This window comes from Solanum lycopersicum, chromosome 1, assembly GCF_036512215.1.
Source record: "Solanum lycopersicum chromosome 1, SLM_r2.1".
NCBI classification, from domain to species: domain Eukaryota; kingdom Viridiplantae; phylum Streptophyta; class Magnoliopsida; order Solanales; family Solanaceae; genus Solanum; species Solanum lycopersicum.
Genome location: NC_090800.1, coordinates 1,538,050 through 1,558,239, shown reverse-complemented (window position 1 = coordinate 1,558,239; position 20,190 = coordinate 1,538,050). Strand labels below are relative to the sequence as shown.

The following is a 20,190-nucleotide window of genomic DNA, read 5'->3' as shown; positions in this document are numbered from 1 at the left end:
TATTGAATCCCTAAATGATACATACATAAATAGGTTGGATGGACCAATAATAGAACATTATTTCTTACATTACTACATGTCTATTATTTCCTTTTTTGACTAGCTCCAATTTTATTTTTATTTTCACTTTTACGAAATCTTTTTTGGTATAAAAGAACGTAATACATAAACATGACATTTAACTTGGTGTCAGTCAACTGATAACTATGATCTTGAACTTTGAGTGTGCACAAGCTAAGTAATTACTTATATAAAATTAAACAAATAGACGCATTAGTCGTACATGTAGACAAAAGTCAAACAGAAAAGCCAAGAGTTATATTCAATTTTCCAACTGAATTGATAGTTATAGATATAATCAATGTTCCATCAAGACAATTGGAGCTAAGACCACAAATTGCCTAGTTATATCATTATTTTTCTTGATTGTGGAATTGACCTAGTCACTAGTCTAATTAATATCTTACTAGTGGTAGGCGGAAGAAGTATCGATAAGAGGTGATTAGATCTGATATGACTTATACGTAGTTTCATCTTATCGAGACATGAGACATGACCGTAGATAGGAGCTGATTGTGGCACACACATACTAAAGTAGAAAGTTAGCAGGTTAACGGTGTCCTCGCTTATCCTTCCGTTATAGCAGTCCTAGCATTACTCTAGTAGTTTTTTATTCTTCGATTTTTGTTATTATTTAATGTTTCTTATACTTCGATTTTCGTATTATTTTACTGTAGTTACTAGTCAGATTGATTTTTCATCTTTTTAATAGTACTTTTTCATGACTTCTCCGCTTATGTTATTTCTTTTTACGTTTTTTCTTGAGCCAGGAGTCTATAAAAAAAATTCCTCTACCTCCAAATGATAATGGGATTTTTTTGAAATGGGAAGTGATTCTAGTGATCCATTGTGGGAACGTTTTAGAAATCCAATTAATACTTTGTTGCCAAATCAAACATTGGAAAGAGGAAGATTCCTTGTTTCTCAAAAGTCACAAGCTAATTTCACTCAAGGTGTGTACGCGTTTGCACTGTCGTATCTATCATACATCCTATCCTCCCCAGATCCCACTTGTACACTGAGTATGTTGTTGTTGTTTTACGCGTTTGAATTGTCATATCTATCATACATCCTATCCTCCCCAGACTCCACTTGTCAGATTACATTGAGTATGTTGTTGTTTTACGCGTTTGAATTGTCGTATCCAGACTCCATTTGTCAGATAGTATGTTGTTGTTGTTGTACGTGTTGAATTGTGTGACCAACTCATTTGATTGATTGATATTAGGTATCGAACATGATATCTGTTTTGTACTTGTTGACAGCCTACCGTGACCCTTGTCCTTTATTCGGGCTTGGGGCCAGCAAAGTGAGCAAAGCACACACGCGAGTCTTTTGCTTCTATCTGTGTATGCTAGTATCTGTTATAGTCATGTCTGAAGTATTCGTTGAGCGGAAACCAACTTGTTTGGGATTGAGGCATATTTGTTGTATAATGTCCCAACACGCATTCTCATGTGTGGTCTGATTCTTTTCCATGATCCAAACAGTAAACTGTTAGAGTTGAGAGTGCGACTTTGATAATTTCATTATATTATGTCTCGACAGGTAGGTTTTATCTTCGAATGCTTGATAATGGAAACTTGGTGCTTGTTACACAAAGTGTGCCTTCCAATACGGATTATGATGATGAGTACTATAACACTCAAACTTCTGACTCAACAAATGCAACCAATTCAGGGGATAAGCTGGTTTTTGAAGAGAATGGGGTGATGTACGTATTGAAAAGAAACAATCAAAGGCAAATTCTTACTCCGCGATCCATTCCTCCAGCTTCGGACAATTATCATCGTGTGACACTTAACTTTGATGGAGTTCTTAGTCATTATTATCATTCAAGGATTTGGAATGACAGTGGTTGGAATATTCTTTGGTCTCAACAGAACAATATATGCATCGAAATTGATGGAAACAATGGACCTGGTTCTTGTAGTTACAACAATGTATGCAGTCTTGGTACAAACAACAGACCAGTTTGTAACTGTCCTAAAGGATATTTGTTGGTTGATCCGAACGATGCTTATGGTGACTGCAAACCAGATTTTTCTATAAGTTGTGATGAAGTTGGGAGGGGTTCACCTGATGATTTTTACAGTTTTATCACGATTCGTGATACTGATTGGCCGAAATCAGATTTTCAGCAAATTAGCCCTTCTACTGAACAAGACTGCCAGAATGCTTGTCTTTATGATTGTTTCTGTGTTGTTGCCATTTACAGAAGCAATAGTTGCTGGAAAAAGAAGCTTCCGTTATCGAACGGGAGGATAGACACCAATCTGAATGGTGTTCCTCCTTTGAGTACTCCTGGCTTTCCGAATTCAGGATCTAGTCGAAGCAAGAATTGGCGAAATCTGGCTGTTGTGTTGTCCGGGATCTTAGGCGGTTCTTTGTTGGTAAATATTCTTGTCATCAATGTATTCTGTTGGGGATTCTTCCACATTTACAAAAAGAAAATGAAGATATCGCACCCTACGAGCCATGTGGCAGACTCTATCTGTCGTAGTTTTACATACAAAGTACTTGTAGAAGCCACAAAAGACTTCAAGGAAGAGCTAGGAAGGGGTGCATTTGGGATTGTTTACAAAGGGGAAATGCCTATCGGTTCAAGAAACGTTGTTGCTATAAAGAAGCTGGACAGAGTTGCTCATGAGGCAGAGAAGGAGTTCATAACTGAAGTAAATGTGATTAGTCAGACTCATCACAAGAATTTGGTCCGTCTGCTAGGATATTGTAACGAGGGAGCTCATCGTTTGTTGGTCTACGAGTATATGAGTAATGGAACTCTTGCAAGTTTCTAAACTGATATTAGAGGAACAAAAGGTTATGTTGCACCAGAATGGTTCAGGAATAGTCAAGTCACGGTTAAGGTAGACGTTTACAGCTTTGGTGTACTACTACTAGAGATCATCACTTGCCGGAAAAACTATGAGAACGAGGAACGCTACGGACCAGAGGCGATTCTTACAGATTGGGTTCTAGATTGCCTTCAAGAAGGAAAGTTGGATGCTCTAGTGCAAAGTGATTTCGAGGCTTTGAATGACAAGAAGCAGGTCGAGAGGTTCGTGATGGTTGGTGTTTGATGCATTCAAGAGGATCTGTCTACGAGGCCTACTATGAGGAAGGTCTGTCAAATGCTTGAAGGATCTGTTGAGGTGACAATTCCACCATGTCCATATAATTTTAGCATTACTATCTAAGATCATAAGCTTCATTTACGCGCGATTTACCTCCTCTGAATGTCTTCTTTTGTTCAAGTGTTCTAGTTATATGACTTGCTTTCATGTTTAAATTGTATGAATGAAGATACTGTCATTCTTACTATATCAGTGTTCTTAGGTAGTTCTGTTTTTTTTTTATGGTCTACTTCTTTGAGTATTTACTCTCGAGTTTCTGTTTGGGCTTTTAGTCTACGCTTAAATTGTTCCCGCATTGGTTTAGAATGGAGCTAACGTTTGGGCTTGAGTTACACCCAGATACCATATCTTTACATGGTAGTAAAGTCAAGTCTATCCTTGTTTGGCTCCCAGGCCACGTTTCAGTTGAGTAGGCTCCTAGTCCACGTTTCAGTTGAGTATGGCCGTAAAGGTGGTGTTGGAGTGAAGTAGAATGTCGCCTTAGTTGGGGAAATGGACCGGTGGTCTAGTTGTATGGATTTGAACAATCCTCCCCATAGGAGTAACTTGCATTTGTATTTCCAAAAAAAATTGACTGGAAGCCAGATCACCAACATATTCATAGGCTAACACACACAAAAACAGAGAAAAATAGTCTAAACTCTTGATAAATGGGCCCTAAATGTCAAAAACTTGTCGTGAATCATGGTGATATTATACATAGATTTTAAAATAACCAAGTGGAAGTCATATCGCAAAAATATTCATAGCTAACACAAACGGAAAACTTAGAAAATCACTTAATTCCTGATAAATGGTTCTTAATTGTCAAAAACATATCGTGGATCATGGTCAGACGGTATGTATTGTTTCGCAAATCATTACTGAGGGTCTCGTAAAGGGTTATCAAAAACATCGACCGGAATCCATATCATCAAAAAATTAATAGGCTAACATACGAAAAAACTAAAAAATCGCCTAAATCTTTATAAAAGACCCATAAATGCTAAAACTATATCGTGGATAATGGTGAGACTATACGTACTGTCACCCAACTAATTATGGAGGGTCCCATAAGTTTTTTTTAAAAAAAATCGATCGGAAGTCATTTCACTAAAATATTAATTGGTTAACACACATGAATAACTGAAAAAAAATCTCGTAATTCTAGTAAAATGACTCCTAAATACCCAAAATTTGTTCTGGATCATGGTGAGGCTATACATACGACTATCCCAAATGATTATGGAGGGTCCAACAAAGGTTTTCAAGAAAATCGACGAGAAGCTCATGATCCTCCGTAATGAGTTAGGGGAGCTTCTCACCGTGATTCACAATACTTTTGAGCATTTAGCATTACAATTTGTTTGATTGATTGATTTAGAGTAAATATAATTTTAAATTTTATGAGTTTAAACTAAAAATATGTAATTAAAAGAACCTTTAATCTCATAAACATGTCAAGTAAAAAACTTGTTTGGTCTGTACCCTTAAAAATAATTAATATAAGTATTTTTATTACAATTTTGATATTAATTGATGTCTAATTTTAAATCATGAGAAATAATTTGAAGAATAAATAATTAATATAAATATAAAATATGAAAATAAAATGTTTTTTCTTAATATGTTAAAAATAAAAATATGCAAAATATTATGAATGGATAGTATCTTTTTTATAAGATGTGAAAAATAAAAATGATAATTAATTTAAAATGGTAGAGTATTTCAACTAAAATAAATTCCATTACATATTAAATTATTATGATGTGATATGTCAGCAAGCAAGGTGACGTCCTATTAATGGTTTTGATATAAATATATTTTAACAAATAAAAATGAATGAATAGAATAAAAAAATTAATAAATAATTTAAAACAGCGGAGTATTAAATATTACCAGGATCACAAGTAAGTTGACTTTAGTGATTATTTCATATAAAAATAATTACTATAAATTACTTGTTAGTTCATACAACAAATTATTTCTTTTAAATTGTATCCTTAATTATCATTAAATTACTCTTTAAAATGATTAAATATTTATTTCCATCCAATATTAGTTGCTCATTTTAATAAAAGCAATTGTCTTACATTAATTGTCCATTTTTCTAAATAAAGAAAATATTAATTAATTAAAATTTTCCTATCTTACTCTTTTAAATAATTCTTTTCCAAAGTCCAGATTTATTTGTAAAATTTCTAAAGAAGTATTTTAAAGGGATAATCAACAATATTTTCTTATTTATGATTTCTTAATATATATATATATATATATATATAGAAAAATGATCAATTAATATGAGACAGAGAAAGTATTATCATAACTACTCTCAGCACTAACTATAATTCATGTTTATGGAACTCTGTCATGTAGAAAATTCAAAAGAAGGGTAACGATGAAAGAAAATTCTAAAATTATTCTTTGTACGATTAAGTTAATTTGAACTATGAATTATACGATTTTATTTTATTTTGTAACAATTCATTGATTTTGAAATGGAGAAAGTAATATTCTATTTGTTCACTTTTATTTGTGCATTTTGAATTTCACACTCCTCTTAAGAAAAAGAAAAAATACACAAGTACTCCTTCAATCTATGTCCGAAATCCCAGAGACGCATTTATATTATACTAAGGTCCTATTATCCCCTGAATTTATTTTATAAGTAATTTTCTAAGAAAAAAAATAATTAAATGTATTTTATCACAATATTCATATTAATTGATGTTCGGTTTTATATTTTTAGATATTTTGAAGATTAAATAATTAATATTAAATTCAAAAAATGAAAAAATATTTTACCAATATGTTTAAAATAATAAATAAAAATGAACTAATAGAATATGTTTTAGAAGATGTGAAAAGAAAATGATAAATAATTTAAAAAGGTGGATAGTCAAATGGTTTTAAAAAAGTATTAAGCTCTTATCACCAAGATCACAAACAATAAATTAAGCTAGTAAGTAAGTTTGACCTAATCAATTATCCTCTTGATCACGTATTAATTATTCAAATTATTAAAATAATTACTATAAATTACTTGTTAATTCATAAAATCAAATAAATTGTTTTTTTTTTTAAAAAAATCATCCTTACCATTATGTTCTTTTTGAAAATGTAATAAGTTTGTAAAATTTTAAAAATAATAATAAATTATCCTTCTTATCTACAATTTCTTTAAAAAAATAATCAATCAAACAATAGATATTTATCTTATTAAAATCAATAGAAAACCAAGTCGTGCTATGCTATAAATAAAAAAACTTTGAATTTCTCAAAAAGTTGACCTTTTAAAAGTTTTTTTATTCTCCTTCTATCTCTTTTTATTTGTTTAATTTTATCTTTTTATTTATTTCTTACTCATTATATTTAGGGGAAAATTAACAAATTAATCATAATTCCGAATATAATTATTAAAAATATTTATTTTTATAAATAATTATTAAAAATATCTTTAATATTTTTAAAAATAAATTATATCTTAATATAATTAACTTCCTTCTTTTTATTTCTCAAATCAAACCTACATTAAACCATATTTTACTCCCCTATATGGTTAAAATAATATATTTTATTCATAATAAAAAATACATAAATAAATTTTTATAGCTACTAAATTTTTAAAGACCACAATAATTCTTGAGACCTAGTCCATTTTTAGCACCTAACATAATATATTTATTAAATTCAGGTAACTTAAAAGGCTTGAACATTAAAGGGTGTTCTTCATCCACTAATTCTTTTGGGACATTCAAAGTATAATCTGGATTTGGAAAGGAAAAAAATTGAATAGAAATTCTATCTTTGTCTCCTGTTGGTACAACCCTGTGTTGAGCAGATGTCAATTTATCATTTGTCCATGCCTGTATAAATTCACATCATCAACACATAGAAAGTATGTATAACCATTTATTTTTTTAATTAATAATTAATGAACAAAAAAATTGACTTAAATTTCCTCTGAAGAAAGAAAATTTTAAATTAATAAGATAATAACAAGACAATTTTTTTTTAAAAAAAGAGAAGATAATTCTGGTATCATTTTCAATTTTCCAGAAAAGAGATATGTTATTCCAACTAATATCAAGATTTAATAATTTATGTGGATCGAAGTTAGTTGAGTTCAAATAAAATAAGGTGCGTTGATGCATAAAACATTTGACGTTTACATAAGGTTAGGAGAACGGGCATCACTTCCAAGAGATGTTAGTTAGGTAAACAATTTAATCTAATACAAATATTAATGATTTCTTTTACGGATCGAGCCTGCATCATGATCTATAAATCACACAAAAATAATATCATATCACTCAAAATTAATATCTCTATTTCTTTTATTCTCCTCTACTATAGCAACAACCCCCCCCCCCCTACCACCACCACCACCACCAAACAAAAATAATAATGAGTTAAAGCATCAAAAATACATATAGATAAAAAAAAAATTAGACATATTTTTGACTCATTTAATAAAAAATAAATAATAACTTACCATGAAAATATCCGCTGATAAAACAATATAGGAATTTGGTGAAGTATGATTGAGCTCAATCCACTCTCCATTTTTATAGAGAACTTGCAATCCATTTTGATTTTGTTTAATTATGGTCAAGTAAGTACTATCTGTGTGGGAAGGTAATGCTGCTTCATTCTCATTTTCACCTTTAATTACCTTGTAATTAGTAAATCTTGACATAAAAACATTGGAATTCAAGAATTCATCAATGTAATTGTTTAGCCCAAGACTCTCCAAAACCATCCTTTTCACCATTTCATTCAATTCCATAAGTTGCTTGAAGTAGGACTTTGCCACATTGCTGCCAAATTAAAACATACAAAACTTATATAAATAGTAATGCAATATAAATTGTGATACACTTGTATATGTATGTATACCTAGTATACGTATTCGTGCAATGTACAGATAATATATTTTTAAGATTGTGATATCGTGTTCGATCGAGCATGTTAAATCATGTCCAACTATTGCATTCTATATGAATCATGTGATTAGATTGTTAAAAGAAGTAATGTATGCATACCTAAAATTAGGGTTTCCATGAGACCAAAAGGTATTGGAAAATGTTTCAACACTATTTGGGAGGACTAAATCAGCAGAGCTCACACTACCATAGAGTGGTATACTTGGAATTTGCCCATCATATATATGAAAGGGTTTTTCTCTATATTCTATCAATTTGGACAATGGAAAATCAAAAACTTCTTTTAAATTATCAAACATGCCCTCTATAATTTCATTTGGAACTTTGTCATATATTGCTTCAAAACAACCAAATTCTTGTAAGGCTTCAAAAACTTGAACTTTTGTTGATTCCCATTGTGGAGTGTTTGGTTTAAGCTCAGAATTGCAAAAATCAATGGTGGGAATCTTAACTTTGGTAGATGCCATTTGAGGAATATTTAGGATATTATCAACAAACAATTCTTCACTTATTTATAAGAAAGAGGGAAAATGAGGAGCTATCACTTTCAAAAATAATATTACTATTCAATGGACATATTTTATTTTGGAAAAAAATATATCAAAATACACAATTTATTTTACCTATTCTTGGATACATCATTTTACGCAATATGTCGGGACGTATGCGATGTATTATGATATTGATTGATGTATTCAAAATCGAGATGCGATATATCGAGACGTTGAGGGATGTATTCGAAATCGGAACGTGATGTATCAGAACGTTTTAGGATGTCTCCGAATTCCAACAAATTTTAGGATTTTTTATATTTTGAAAGAAAATAGGGATATTATGTATTGTTATTAACACTACAAGATTTGTTTAAATTTCCCAAATATTTTAGGTCAAATTATGTGAGATGTGAGCCCATTAGGTTTACTTTAGCTTGTTTAGCCCCTCATCTTCTTTAAAATTTAATATGCCGCAAATGAAATTCATTTAAAGCAAATATGCTATGTATAAAACTTATTATATGATTAATACAACATGTAAAAAGACTTTGCTCTAATCTCCACTAACTAACCATATAGCGAACTACTTAAATACAGAGCTTATTTTTATCATATTTTTTAAAATAATTTATCATTTGAACATATTATAAAAATATCTACTCACTCTTATTCACGAATACATTACTTTACGCAATGTATCGAGACATACATAATGTATCAGAATGTTGAGTGATGTATCGGGACGTGCGTGATGTACCGAGACATATGTGATGTATTGAGACGTTGAGTGATGTACTCATAACCGAGATGCAATATATCCAGATGTTGGGGGATGTATCCGAAATTGAGACGCGATGTGTTGAGAAGTTTTGGATATATCGGGATTCCATCAAATTTAAGGAATTTTTATAATTTGAAAGAAAATACAAATATTATATAATTAGCTCTTAATACCGTAAGATTTGTGTAAGATTCCCAAATATTTTAGGTCAAATTATGTCAAATTTTTTAGCCCCTCATCCTCTTTACTTGTTATATGATTAAATATAATATATTTAATTTTAAAAAATATTTCAGCAGTGGATCCACTTACATTAATAATGACTATGCTCCAATTATTATTTGCAACCATGTGTTGTATTAATTTGCCTCATTAATAATAGGGAGAAAGAAGAACTTCCCATCACTTTCAAAAATAGTATTACTATTTAATGGGGACATTTATTTTGAAAAAATTATCTAAATATATAATTTCTTTTTTGTATCGGTAAGATTCGGTTCTTTTTTATTTTTTTACTTTATAAATATCACATTTACTTTTAAAATATATATTTCACAAATAAGTTCTTGTAGGAACACTTTAATTCTTTACCAAGAAGACAAGAATGTAAATCTTGTTGCGTATCGTTTGCATGAGTTCTGTTGTATTTTTTGATGAAACATCTATTACAAAATCTTTTAATTTTAAACTTAATTAATTAAAGACTAATTAAAGAACAAAGACTCAAAGTCGTATAGTCACCAGAGGCTTAGAACCTAGGTTATATTTATATTTGAAAAAGTATTATAAAATATATTTCTATATTTAATTTTAACATATTGTTCAAGTATAAATTATATTTACATACATATAAGGTTGTTCAGGAATTTTTCAGTTCAGGAACTTTTCAGTTTTTTTTTCATAAATAAAAAAGATCATCCTAATCATTTGGGATAGTTATAAAAGTAAATAACAATCCACAAATTTATTGAAAAAATAACATAAATCGGTTCGTTTTGGTTTGATACTCTCTTTGTTCCAATTTATATGACTCATTTTTCTTTTTAGCGGTCAGTTAAAAAGAGAATGACACATTTTTATATTTTGTAATAATATAAATTTAAAATATCCATTTTATTCTTGATAAAACAATTTATAACCATACAAATATCTATAATTTATTTTAAATCATAAATTTCAAAAAAAATTCATTCTTAAAACTCCGTTTGAGATTATATATACTATATATCACATCAATTGGAGCCAAAAAAAAATAATTTTTTATCACATGCATATTGTGTGAAAAATAAAAAAATATTAATAATCAAACACTTTTGAATTAGCACTGCATTATTTAATAATTTAGTTAGTTACGAGTTATTTAGTGATTGATTAATAATTAATACCGATAAATCTTATAGCTGATTTCATGAATCATGTGTTCAGATACAAGTACATTATATTAAATAAAATTCATCGATAAATATTGATTGATGTATTCCACCTAATAGTGACAAATGAATAGATTTGATTTCGATGAATAAAAGATTTCTATTATATTTTAAGTTAGTTTTATCATTTAAAAAAATCATATTTCAGACACAATTATAATATATTAAATAAAATTCATTGATAGTATTGATTAATGTATTCCTCCTAATAGAGATAAATGAATGGGTTGAATTCAAATTTTCAATGAATAAAATATTTCTATTATATTTTAAGTTAGTTTTAGCATTTCAAGTGAATGGGTTGATTTCAATGAATAAAATATTTCTATTATATTTTAAGTTAGTTTTAGCATTTCAAAGTGAATGGGTTGATTTCAATGAATAAAATATTTCTATTATATTTTAAGTTAGTTTTAGCATTTCAAAGTGAATGGGTTGATTTCAATGAATAAAATATTTCTATTATATTTTAAGTTAGTTTTAGCATTTCAAAATAATTCTTTATAAAAGACCCATAAATGTTAAAACTATATCGTGGATAATGGTGAGACTATACGTACTGTCACCCAACTAATTATGGAGGGTCCCATAAGTTTTTTTTAAAAAAAATCGATCGGAAGTCATTTCACTAAAATATTAATTGGTTAACACACATGAATAACTGAAAAAAAAATCTCGTAATTCTAGTAAAATGACTCCTAAATACCCAAAATTTGTTCTGAATCATGGTGAGGCTGTACATACGACTATCACAAATGATTATGGAGGGTCCAACAAAGGTTTTCAAAAAAATCGACGAGAAGCTCATGATCCTCCGTAATGAGTTAGGGGAGCAGAGTGTGTAGTCTCACCGTGATTCACAATACTTTTGAGCATTTAGCATTACAATTTGTTTGTTTGATTGATTTAGAGTAAATATAATTTTAAATTTTATGAGTTTAAACTAAAAATATGTAATTAAAAGAACCTTTAATCTCATAAACATGTCAAGTAAAAAACTTGTTTGGTCTGTACCCTTAAAAATAATTAATATAAGTATTTTTATTACAATTTTGATATTAATTGATGTCTAATTTTAAATCATGAGAAATAATTTGAAGAATAAATAATTAATATAAATATAAAATATGAAAATAAAATGTTTTTTCTTAATATGTTAAAAATAAAAATATGCAAAATATTATGAATGGATAGTATCTTTTTTATAAGATGTGAAAAATAAAAATGATAATTAATTTAAAATGGTAGAGTATTTCAACTAAAATAAATTCCATTACATATTAAATTATTATGATGTGATATGTCAGCAAGCAAGGTGACGTCCTATTAATGGTTTTGATATAAATATATTTTAACAAATAAAAATGAATGAATAGAATAAAAAAATTAATAAATAATTTAAAACAGCGGAGTATTAAATATTACCAGGATCACAAGTAAGTTGACTTTAGTGATTATTTCATATAAAAATAATTACTATAAATTACTTGTTAGTTCATACAACAAATTATTTCTTTTAAATTGTATCCTTAATTATCATTAAATTACTCTTTAAAATGATTAAATATTTATTTCCATCCAATATTAGTTGCTCATTTTAATAAAAGCAATTGTCTTACATTAATTGTCCATTTTTCTAAATAAAGAAAATATTAATTAATTAAAATTTTCCTATCTTACTCTTTTAAATAATTCTTTTCCAAAGTCCAGATTTATTTGTAAAATTTCTAAAGAAGTATTTTAAAGGGATAATCAACAATATTTTCTTATTTATGATTTCTTAATATATATATATATATATATATATAGAAAAATGATCAATTAATATGAGACAGAGAAAGTATTATCATAACTACTCTCAGCACTAACTATAATTCATGTTTATGGAACTCTGTCATGTAGAAAATTCAAAAGAAGGGTAACGATGAAAGAAAATTCTAAAATTATTCTTTGTACGATTAAGTTAATTTGAACTATGAATTATACGATTTTATTTTATTTTGTAACAATTCATTGATTTTGAAATGGAGAAAGTAATATTCTATTTGTTCACTTTTATTTGTGCATTTTGAATTTCACACTCCTCTTAAGAAAAAGAAAAAATACACAAGTACTCCTTCAATCTATGTCCGAAATCCCAGAGACGCATTTATATTATACTAAGGTCCTATTATCCCCTGAATTTATTTTATAAGTAATTTTCTAAGAAAAAAAATAATTAAATGAGTATTTTATCACAATATTCATATTAATTGATGTTCGGTTTTATATTTTTAGATATTTTGAAGATTAAATAATTAATATTAAATTCAAAAAATGAAAAAATATTTTACCAATATGTTTAAAATAATAAATAAAAATGAACTAATAGAATATGTTTTAGAAGATGTGAAAAGAAAATGATAAATAATTTAAAAAGGTGGATAGTCAAATGGTTTTAAAAAAGTATTAAGCTCTTATCACCAAGATCACAAACAATAAATTAAGCTAGTAAGTAAGTTTGACCTAATCAATTATCCTCTTGATCACGTATTAATTATTCAAATTATTAAAATAATTACTATAAATTACTTGTTAATTCATAAAATCAAATAAATTGTTTTTTTTAAAAAAAAATCATCCTTACCATTATGTTCTTTTTGAAAATGTAATAAGTTTGTAAAATTTTAAAAATAATAATAAATTATCCTTCTTATCTACAATTTCTTTAAAAAAATAATCAATCAAACAATAGATATTTATCTTATTAAAATCAATAGAAAACCAAGTCGTGCTATGCTATAAATAAAAAAACTTTGAATTTCTCAAAAAGTTGACCTTTTAAAAGTTTTTTTATTGTCCTTCTATCTCTTTTTATTTGTTTAATTTTATCTTTTTATTTATTTCTTACTCATTATATTTAGGGGAAAATTAACAAATTAATCATAATTCCGAATATAATTATTAAAAATATTTATTTTTATAAATAATTATTAAATATATCTTTAATATTTTTAAAAACAAATTATATCTTAATATAATTAACTTCCTTCTTTTTATTTCTCAAATCAAACCTACATTAAATCATATTTTACTCCCCTATATGGTTAAAATTATATATATATATATATATATATATATATATATATATATATATATATATATATATATATATATATATATATATATATATATATATATATCACTCTTTCATAACAATATTTTGTTATAATGATGGCTATAATTTTTGTGAAATTAATTTATGTGTTATATTATATTATATATTTCATATTGTTATATTTTTCTATAATAATAAAAATTATTCTAATATGTTATTCTCAATAATCCCCTTACTATGAACCTTTTTTTTCTTCTAAAATTCTAAATAATAATTACATCCCTGCACGAATTAATCTCTTTAATCCATTTTCCATTATAATATTATAATTACACTTTTGCACGAATTAATTTTGTTAATCCATTTTATTATTTTATATATACATACACACACGTATACCATTTGTTTTCTATTTCAAAGTAAACTTTGAATTCCTCCTCCATTCTTTATTCCAACAACATTTATCCAACAATATTTGTTACTTTATGAAATTAATGTAGAACACAATTCATATGACATAGTAATAAAAAAAAAAAGGAAAAGAGTCTGATATACCTCAATTTTGTCATTTAGAGCTGATATATTTTATGTTATGAAAGTGGCTTATATATACCCCTACTTATAAATAAATGTCTCACATATACCTTTTTTCTCTAACGAAAATGGAAAAAAATTAATAATTTAGTCTACCTTATTATTATTATTTTCTAAAAAATATAATCTCATATGAGTAAATTTAATCCTCGTCAAACATATTTTTTTGACATTTTTTTATTTCAATGGCCTATTTAGAATTATTATTTTGATAATCAAATTTATTTGTGTTTCACTAATATTCTTGTAAAAGTTATTGTAGATAACCAAATTTTTTTCTTTGAATACAAAAATCAAATACAATATAGACAAAAAAAATAGTTTAATTTTTTTGTTAAACTAAAGAATGAAAGAAAAAAAAAATAAGAATAAGAAACTCAAATAATTATAATAAAAGAAAGTCATGTATGAAAAAAATTAAAATATACCTTGAACTTTGATTGAAGAATTATATATACCCCTAAATAATTTTTTAAAAAAAATTAAAAGTAATAAATATAAATTTAAAACTAACTTTTTTAGCTTCCGTTAAATGAAGGGTATATGTGAACCATTTTGTAACGGTAGGGGTATATGTGAGCCATTTGTATAACGGTAAGGACATATATGAGTTACTTTCGTAACAAGGAATATATCAAACTCCAAATGACAAAATTGAAGGATATATCAGATTCTTTTCTACTAATATGTAAAAAATTAAAATTACACAAAAAAGATTAATTTAAGTAAACAATCTTTTTATTAACTGAACAATATTTATTTTTTAAATAAGTCAAATGCTATTCACACATAAAAATATATATACAAAAACACTTTTCTTATCTTTCGGCAGCCAAAGAATTTGTATTTATGTAGTTTAAGGAGTTTTCGAAAAGAACAAAAAGATTAATTTTTATTTTGGAGGAAAAAATATTTAAAAAATAAATACAATAATTAAAAATAAAAATATTATATACTTTTTTACAAGCAAAATATTTTTGATTATTTAGCATTACTCAATATTTTATTAGTATCACTATAGAGAATGGTGCCATGTGGCAAACTTTGCATTTCAAGAGTATGACAATTTTTTTTTTTTAAATTTTATTATAATAGTTTATACTAATCTTTAGTAATAATATATACTTCATTATAATAATACCTGTAGTTTTTGTGAATCTTTTTTCCCTTTCGGTCTTTTGAGTTCGTATTAGAGTTTCGATTAAATTCAAATTGCGTACCACAGAATTCATTCGGCAGTTGTACTTTCAACAGGATTTTTTTATATTCAAGATTCGAATTCGAAGCATTTGATTAAGGGTAAAACGCTCCCTCCAATGCACCACAACTCATGTTAGTTGTTTTTGTGAAATCTATTTCTACGTTAGATTATAATTTATATTTTATATTGTTATATTTTTCTATAATAATTAAAAATTATTTGAATAATAACCAAACTAGAGAGGACATTTTTTCTCCTTCTAAAATTATAAATAGTAATTACAACCCTGCAGGCCTGCACGAATTAATCTTGTTAATCCATTTTCCATTATTATATTATAATTGAATTACACCTATGCACGATTAAATTTTGTTAATCCATTTTCTATTATTTATATTATTTTTTTCACACACATAAACAATCTGTTTCCTATTTTAAATTACACTTTGAATTCCTCCTCCATTATTTATTATTCACTTGGTCCTTATCCAATAATATTTGTCCACTTTATAAAATTAATAAATGATTTTACAGTTAATTTTTAATTTACTTCTGATTTTTCTAATACATTTTCTAGACATTTTATTTATTATATTCAAATAGTAATACAGTAAAATTACTTTTCTATTTATAATATTACTGAATAAATTCATCAATGACTTGTACCAAAGTTAAAGTTCTAAATAATTTCACTCAAGATTTAGCCCATTGTCTAAATAAGAAAAGAAATATTAAGGCAAATGGTAGGTGAACATCAAATAACTATACGTGACCTTTTGTCTTTACTTAATATAATAGATTTAAACTATATATACGATACAATAAATTTAATTAATAATCTAAATAAACATTATATTTAAACTAACGATACACTACTACTACCGTACGTAATAAACCATCCAAACAAGTTGTTAAAGCTCTTATTTGTCTATATATACTCTCTATCCCCTCCTTGAATTTTTCTCATTGTGAAGTCTTCAATTCCTTCTTTGTTTTCCTTTAAATTTATTCATCAATGGCATCTACCAAAGTTAAGATTCCCACCATAGATTTTTCTAATGAAGAACTAAAACCAAACACTCCATTATGGGAATCCACAAAAGTTCAACTTTTTGAAGCTTTCCAAGAATATGGTTGTATTGAAGCAATATATGGTGAAAATCCAAATGAAATTAGAGAGGGTATCTTTGATATTGAAAAAAAAATATTTGAATTTCCCTTAGAGACAAAAATGAAAAATCATTCAGAAATACCATTACATATTGGCTACATAGGGCAAATTCCACACTTGCCATCTTATGAGAGTTTGTGTATTCCTAATTTCCTTGCTCCTCAAAGTGTTGAAAATTTTGCTAATATATTTTGGCCTCATGGTAATCCTGAATTCTGGTATGTATATTTTAATTTACGCATTGATAAGAGTCTTGAAGCAACTATAAAATTAATTTTGTGTATTTTATTGATTATATATTTTAACAATAATAAATTCAGATTCAAGATGTGAAAAAAGTCACATTAATTAGGATAGGATAGTGTAGAGTGTCTATGATTTATAGATCACGAATTTTAACAATAATAAATGTGTTTGTGTTGTGTGTGACATATATATAGATCATGGGTTCAAAAAATAAAAGTAATAGCATTAGGGTAGGATATGCTGGACATATTAGGATATGATGAATATAAAAAAAAAGATTCTCAAATCTGTTCTTTATCGCACTTTTGAAATAAAATAAAAAAATCATACATAATCACAATAAAAATATATGTTATATAAAACCATGATTTGATAGATAAGAGTTCGATTCTGCTCCCTTATAATGGAAAAATAACGTAAACTTTAGATGTTTCTAAATATGTTCAACCTTCTTCGTACATTTATACTTTATACTAACATTATATTTGCATTAATTTTTGCAGCAATTTGGTCAAATCTTATGCAAATTCACTTCTGAAATTGGATGAAATGATAAAAAGGATGATTTTGGAGAATTTGGGATTAGAAAAGCACATTAATGAATTATTGGATAATTTTGTCCTATTTAGATTTACCCATTACAAGGGAACATTATCTATTAATAAAGATGAAAATGATAAATACGATGGATTGGGTGCCCATACAGATAATAACTTCTTGACTTTTATAGCACAAAATCAAGTCAATGGATTGCAAATCAACAAAAATGGAGAGTGGATTAATGCCACTATTTCACCAAATTCTTTTGTTGTTCTGTCTGGTGATTCCTTTAAAGTAAGTGTTACTCATTTTTTTTAGTATTATTACTTTATTGGTACCATATTAAAAGTTTTAAGAAGACGTAACTTTTAGAGGATCTAACCTACACTAGACAATATATGTGTAGAATATATATCTAAGCCACATCAATTGGAACTAGCTACATGTTTAATTTTTGAGGATCCGACCTACACTCATGTTTGATTATTCTACAAAATGAATATTTTTGAATGATGTGAAAGACATTGAATAATAATTTTTGAACATTACAAAAAACATAAGTTATAATTGGCACTACATGTTTAATATTTTCATGAAAAATTAAAAATGAATATTGATAATTAGTGAAGCCTATGTTTTCGAATGTCTTAAAATGTTATCTCACTTGTATCTGATTATTCTCGAAAAGTATAAATTTGGAGGATTTGACACTCTTAATAATATTTTTTCAAAGATTTCAAGAAACACTTCATGAAAACCTATAAAAAAATCTTGATATTTCTTTGGAACTTATGTTGCCAGATTTTTCAAAAATGTTTGAATTATATGTACCTAACCTAGGTTTTGTATGTTTGAATACTTCAAAGAATAAGATCAATCACTATTTGAAATTCACTTATTTCTAAGAAAATTTATTGAACATACGCAAGATGAAAATACTTTTCGGTAAAAATATAATGTATGTAGGAAAAATGTGTATTTAATTTCTAGTCATAAAATAAATATATTTTAAGTTTTATGCACTGATGATACGAGTGAATTTATACAGGCATGGACAAATGGTCGATTGCATTCTCCCCTCCATAGGGTAGCAATGCCTAGAGAAAATGATAGACTCTCCCTTCAATTTAATACATTATCAAAACCAGGTCACTTCATAGAGGCCCCAAAAGAACTAGTGGATGAAAAACACCCTTTACTCTTCAAGCCATATGAAATGCATGGATTATTTAACTATGTTGCTTCAAACCCTGGCACTCCTAATGCTTTCCAGGCTTATTGTGGTGTTTGATATTATAAAGTCAATTTTTTGATGAACATTTTTATCGGAGTATCGCTAGCATATATGGAATTTCTGATAAAAGATTCGTCGAAGATGTCTTGAACAAGCCATCATTTCGTTTGGAATTTGTGTTTTTTTTTCCTAGTGTGTATCTTATGTTTGAATGGTTGTCGTTCTTTAGCTTTTGCGTTCTATGTTTTATGTATAATGAAATAAAAAAAATGTGAATTTCTAATGAATGTTCCTGTCCGAATACCATTAATATATATGGGATTTCTGATAGAATGTTTGTAGAAATTCGTGTTTTTTTTAAATGGTGCTTATCTTATGTTTGAATTGTTATATTATTAAGTATTGACATTTTATGTATTATGTATGTGTAATTTCGATGGACATTCATGTTTTGTTTATTTTTTTTTAATGCAAATAATGAATTTTAAATGAACAATTTAATCATACTAATATTTTTTTTGCTATAATCGAGTGATTTCCTCTAATTTTTTAAATTATGATTTTTTTAAAAAGTTTTATGTTCTTGTTCTTAAGAAGTCTCAAGCGTGATTTGCAATAGTTAATTGAGTTTGAAATTCAACGAAAATTGAGGTAATACACAAAGAAGAGTTGGTGAACAAAATTGTAGCAAATCATTCATCAACTCGCACTCAAATTTTCTTCTTACGATTTTCAAAATTGTAGCAAAACATTTATACTAATTAGCACGAGATATGAATGCACCACACGTGTTCGAGAATTAATATTATTAAAAGTGAAAAGTTTTAAAGCGCAAAATTGGATTATTATTTTACCAACAAGAATATTTTTGTAAAAAGAGTCTTTTTACAAAAAAAAAACACTCTTTTAATGAATATTCATCAGTATTATTTTGTTCCTTCATTGATTCGTTTCTATAAAGTTTCTTTGTGATTTAAGAAATTTTAGTAATGTATTTATTGAATAAATATATGATTATTCGAACTTCTTCAAAATGTATTTGATATCTAGAAACATCAATTATTTTTAACATGAATACATAATTAGTAGGATATTTAAGATGTCTTGTCAAAAGATTATATATATCTCTTCTTATAATTAAAATTTGGCATATATTAGCTTTTAAATTTAGCAATGAATAATTATCATAGGGAAGTTTAAAAAGCAAAGTAAATGGCATGTCAAGAAAAAAATTATTCTCATTTATTTTTATTTATATTTTTTTAAAATAAATTTTTATTTTT

General features: G+C 26.8%; 3 protein-coding genes across 3 annotated transcripts; 2 read left to right on the top strand and 1 right to left on the bottom strand.

Moving 5' to 3' along the window:
• The first annotated feature begins 238 nt into the window (after window positions 1-238).
• On the top strand, window positions 239-4,270 carry LOC101265060 (G-type lectin S-receptor-like serine/threonine-protein kinase LECRK3). The gene has a single exon (XM_026028980.2). The coding sequence runs from the start codon at window positions 1,626-1,628 to the stop codon at window positions 2,856-2,858; it is 1,233 nt and encodes a 410-aa protein (XP_025884765.1). The 5' UTR covers window positions 239-1,625; the 3' UTR covers window positions 2,859-4,270.
• A 2,494-nt stretch (window positions 4,271-6,764) lies between these two features.
• On the bottom strand, window positions 6,765-8,639 carry LOC101250006 (probable 2-oxoglutarate-dependent dioxygenase AOP1.2). Its single transcript, XM_004253417.5, has 3 exons — window positions 8,219-8,639; window positions 7,669-7,993; window positions 6,765-7,039 (listed from the first exon to the last, which is right to left on the bottom strand). Exons 1-3 carry the CDS (start codon window positions 8,584-8,586, stop codon window positions 6,797-6,799), a joined length of 936 nt encoding a protein of 311 aa, XP_004253465.1. The 5' UTR covers window positions 8,587-8,639; the 3' UTR covers window positions 6,765-6,796.
• Window positions 8,640-16,660: 8,021 nt separating this feature from the next.
• LOC101246950 (probable 2-oxoglutarate-dependent dioxygenase AOP1) lies at window positions 16,661-19,403 on the top strand. The gene is made up of 3 exons (XM_004228661.5): window positions 16,661-17,105; window positions 17,637-17,967; window positions 18,722-19,403. The coding sequence occupies exons 1-3, from the start codon at window positions 16,732-16,734 to the stop codon at window positions 18,962-18,964; spliced, it is 948 nt and encodes a 315-aa protein (XP_004228709.1). The 5' UTR covers window positions 16,661-16,731; the 3' UTR covers window positions 18,965-19,403.
• Window positions 19,404-20,190: the final 787 nt, after the last annotated feature.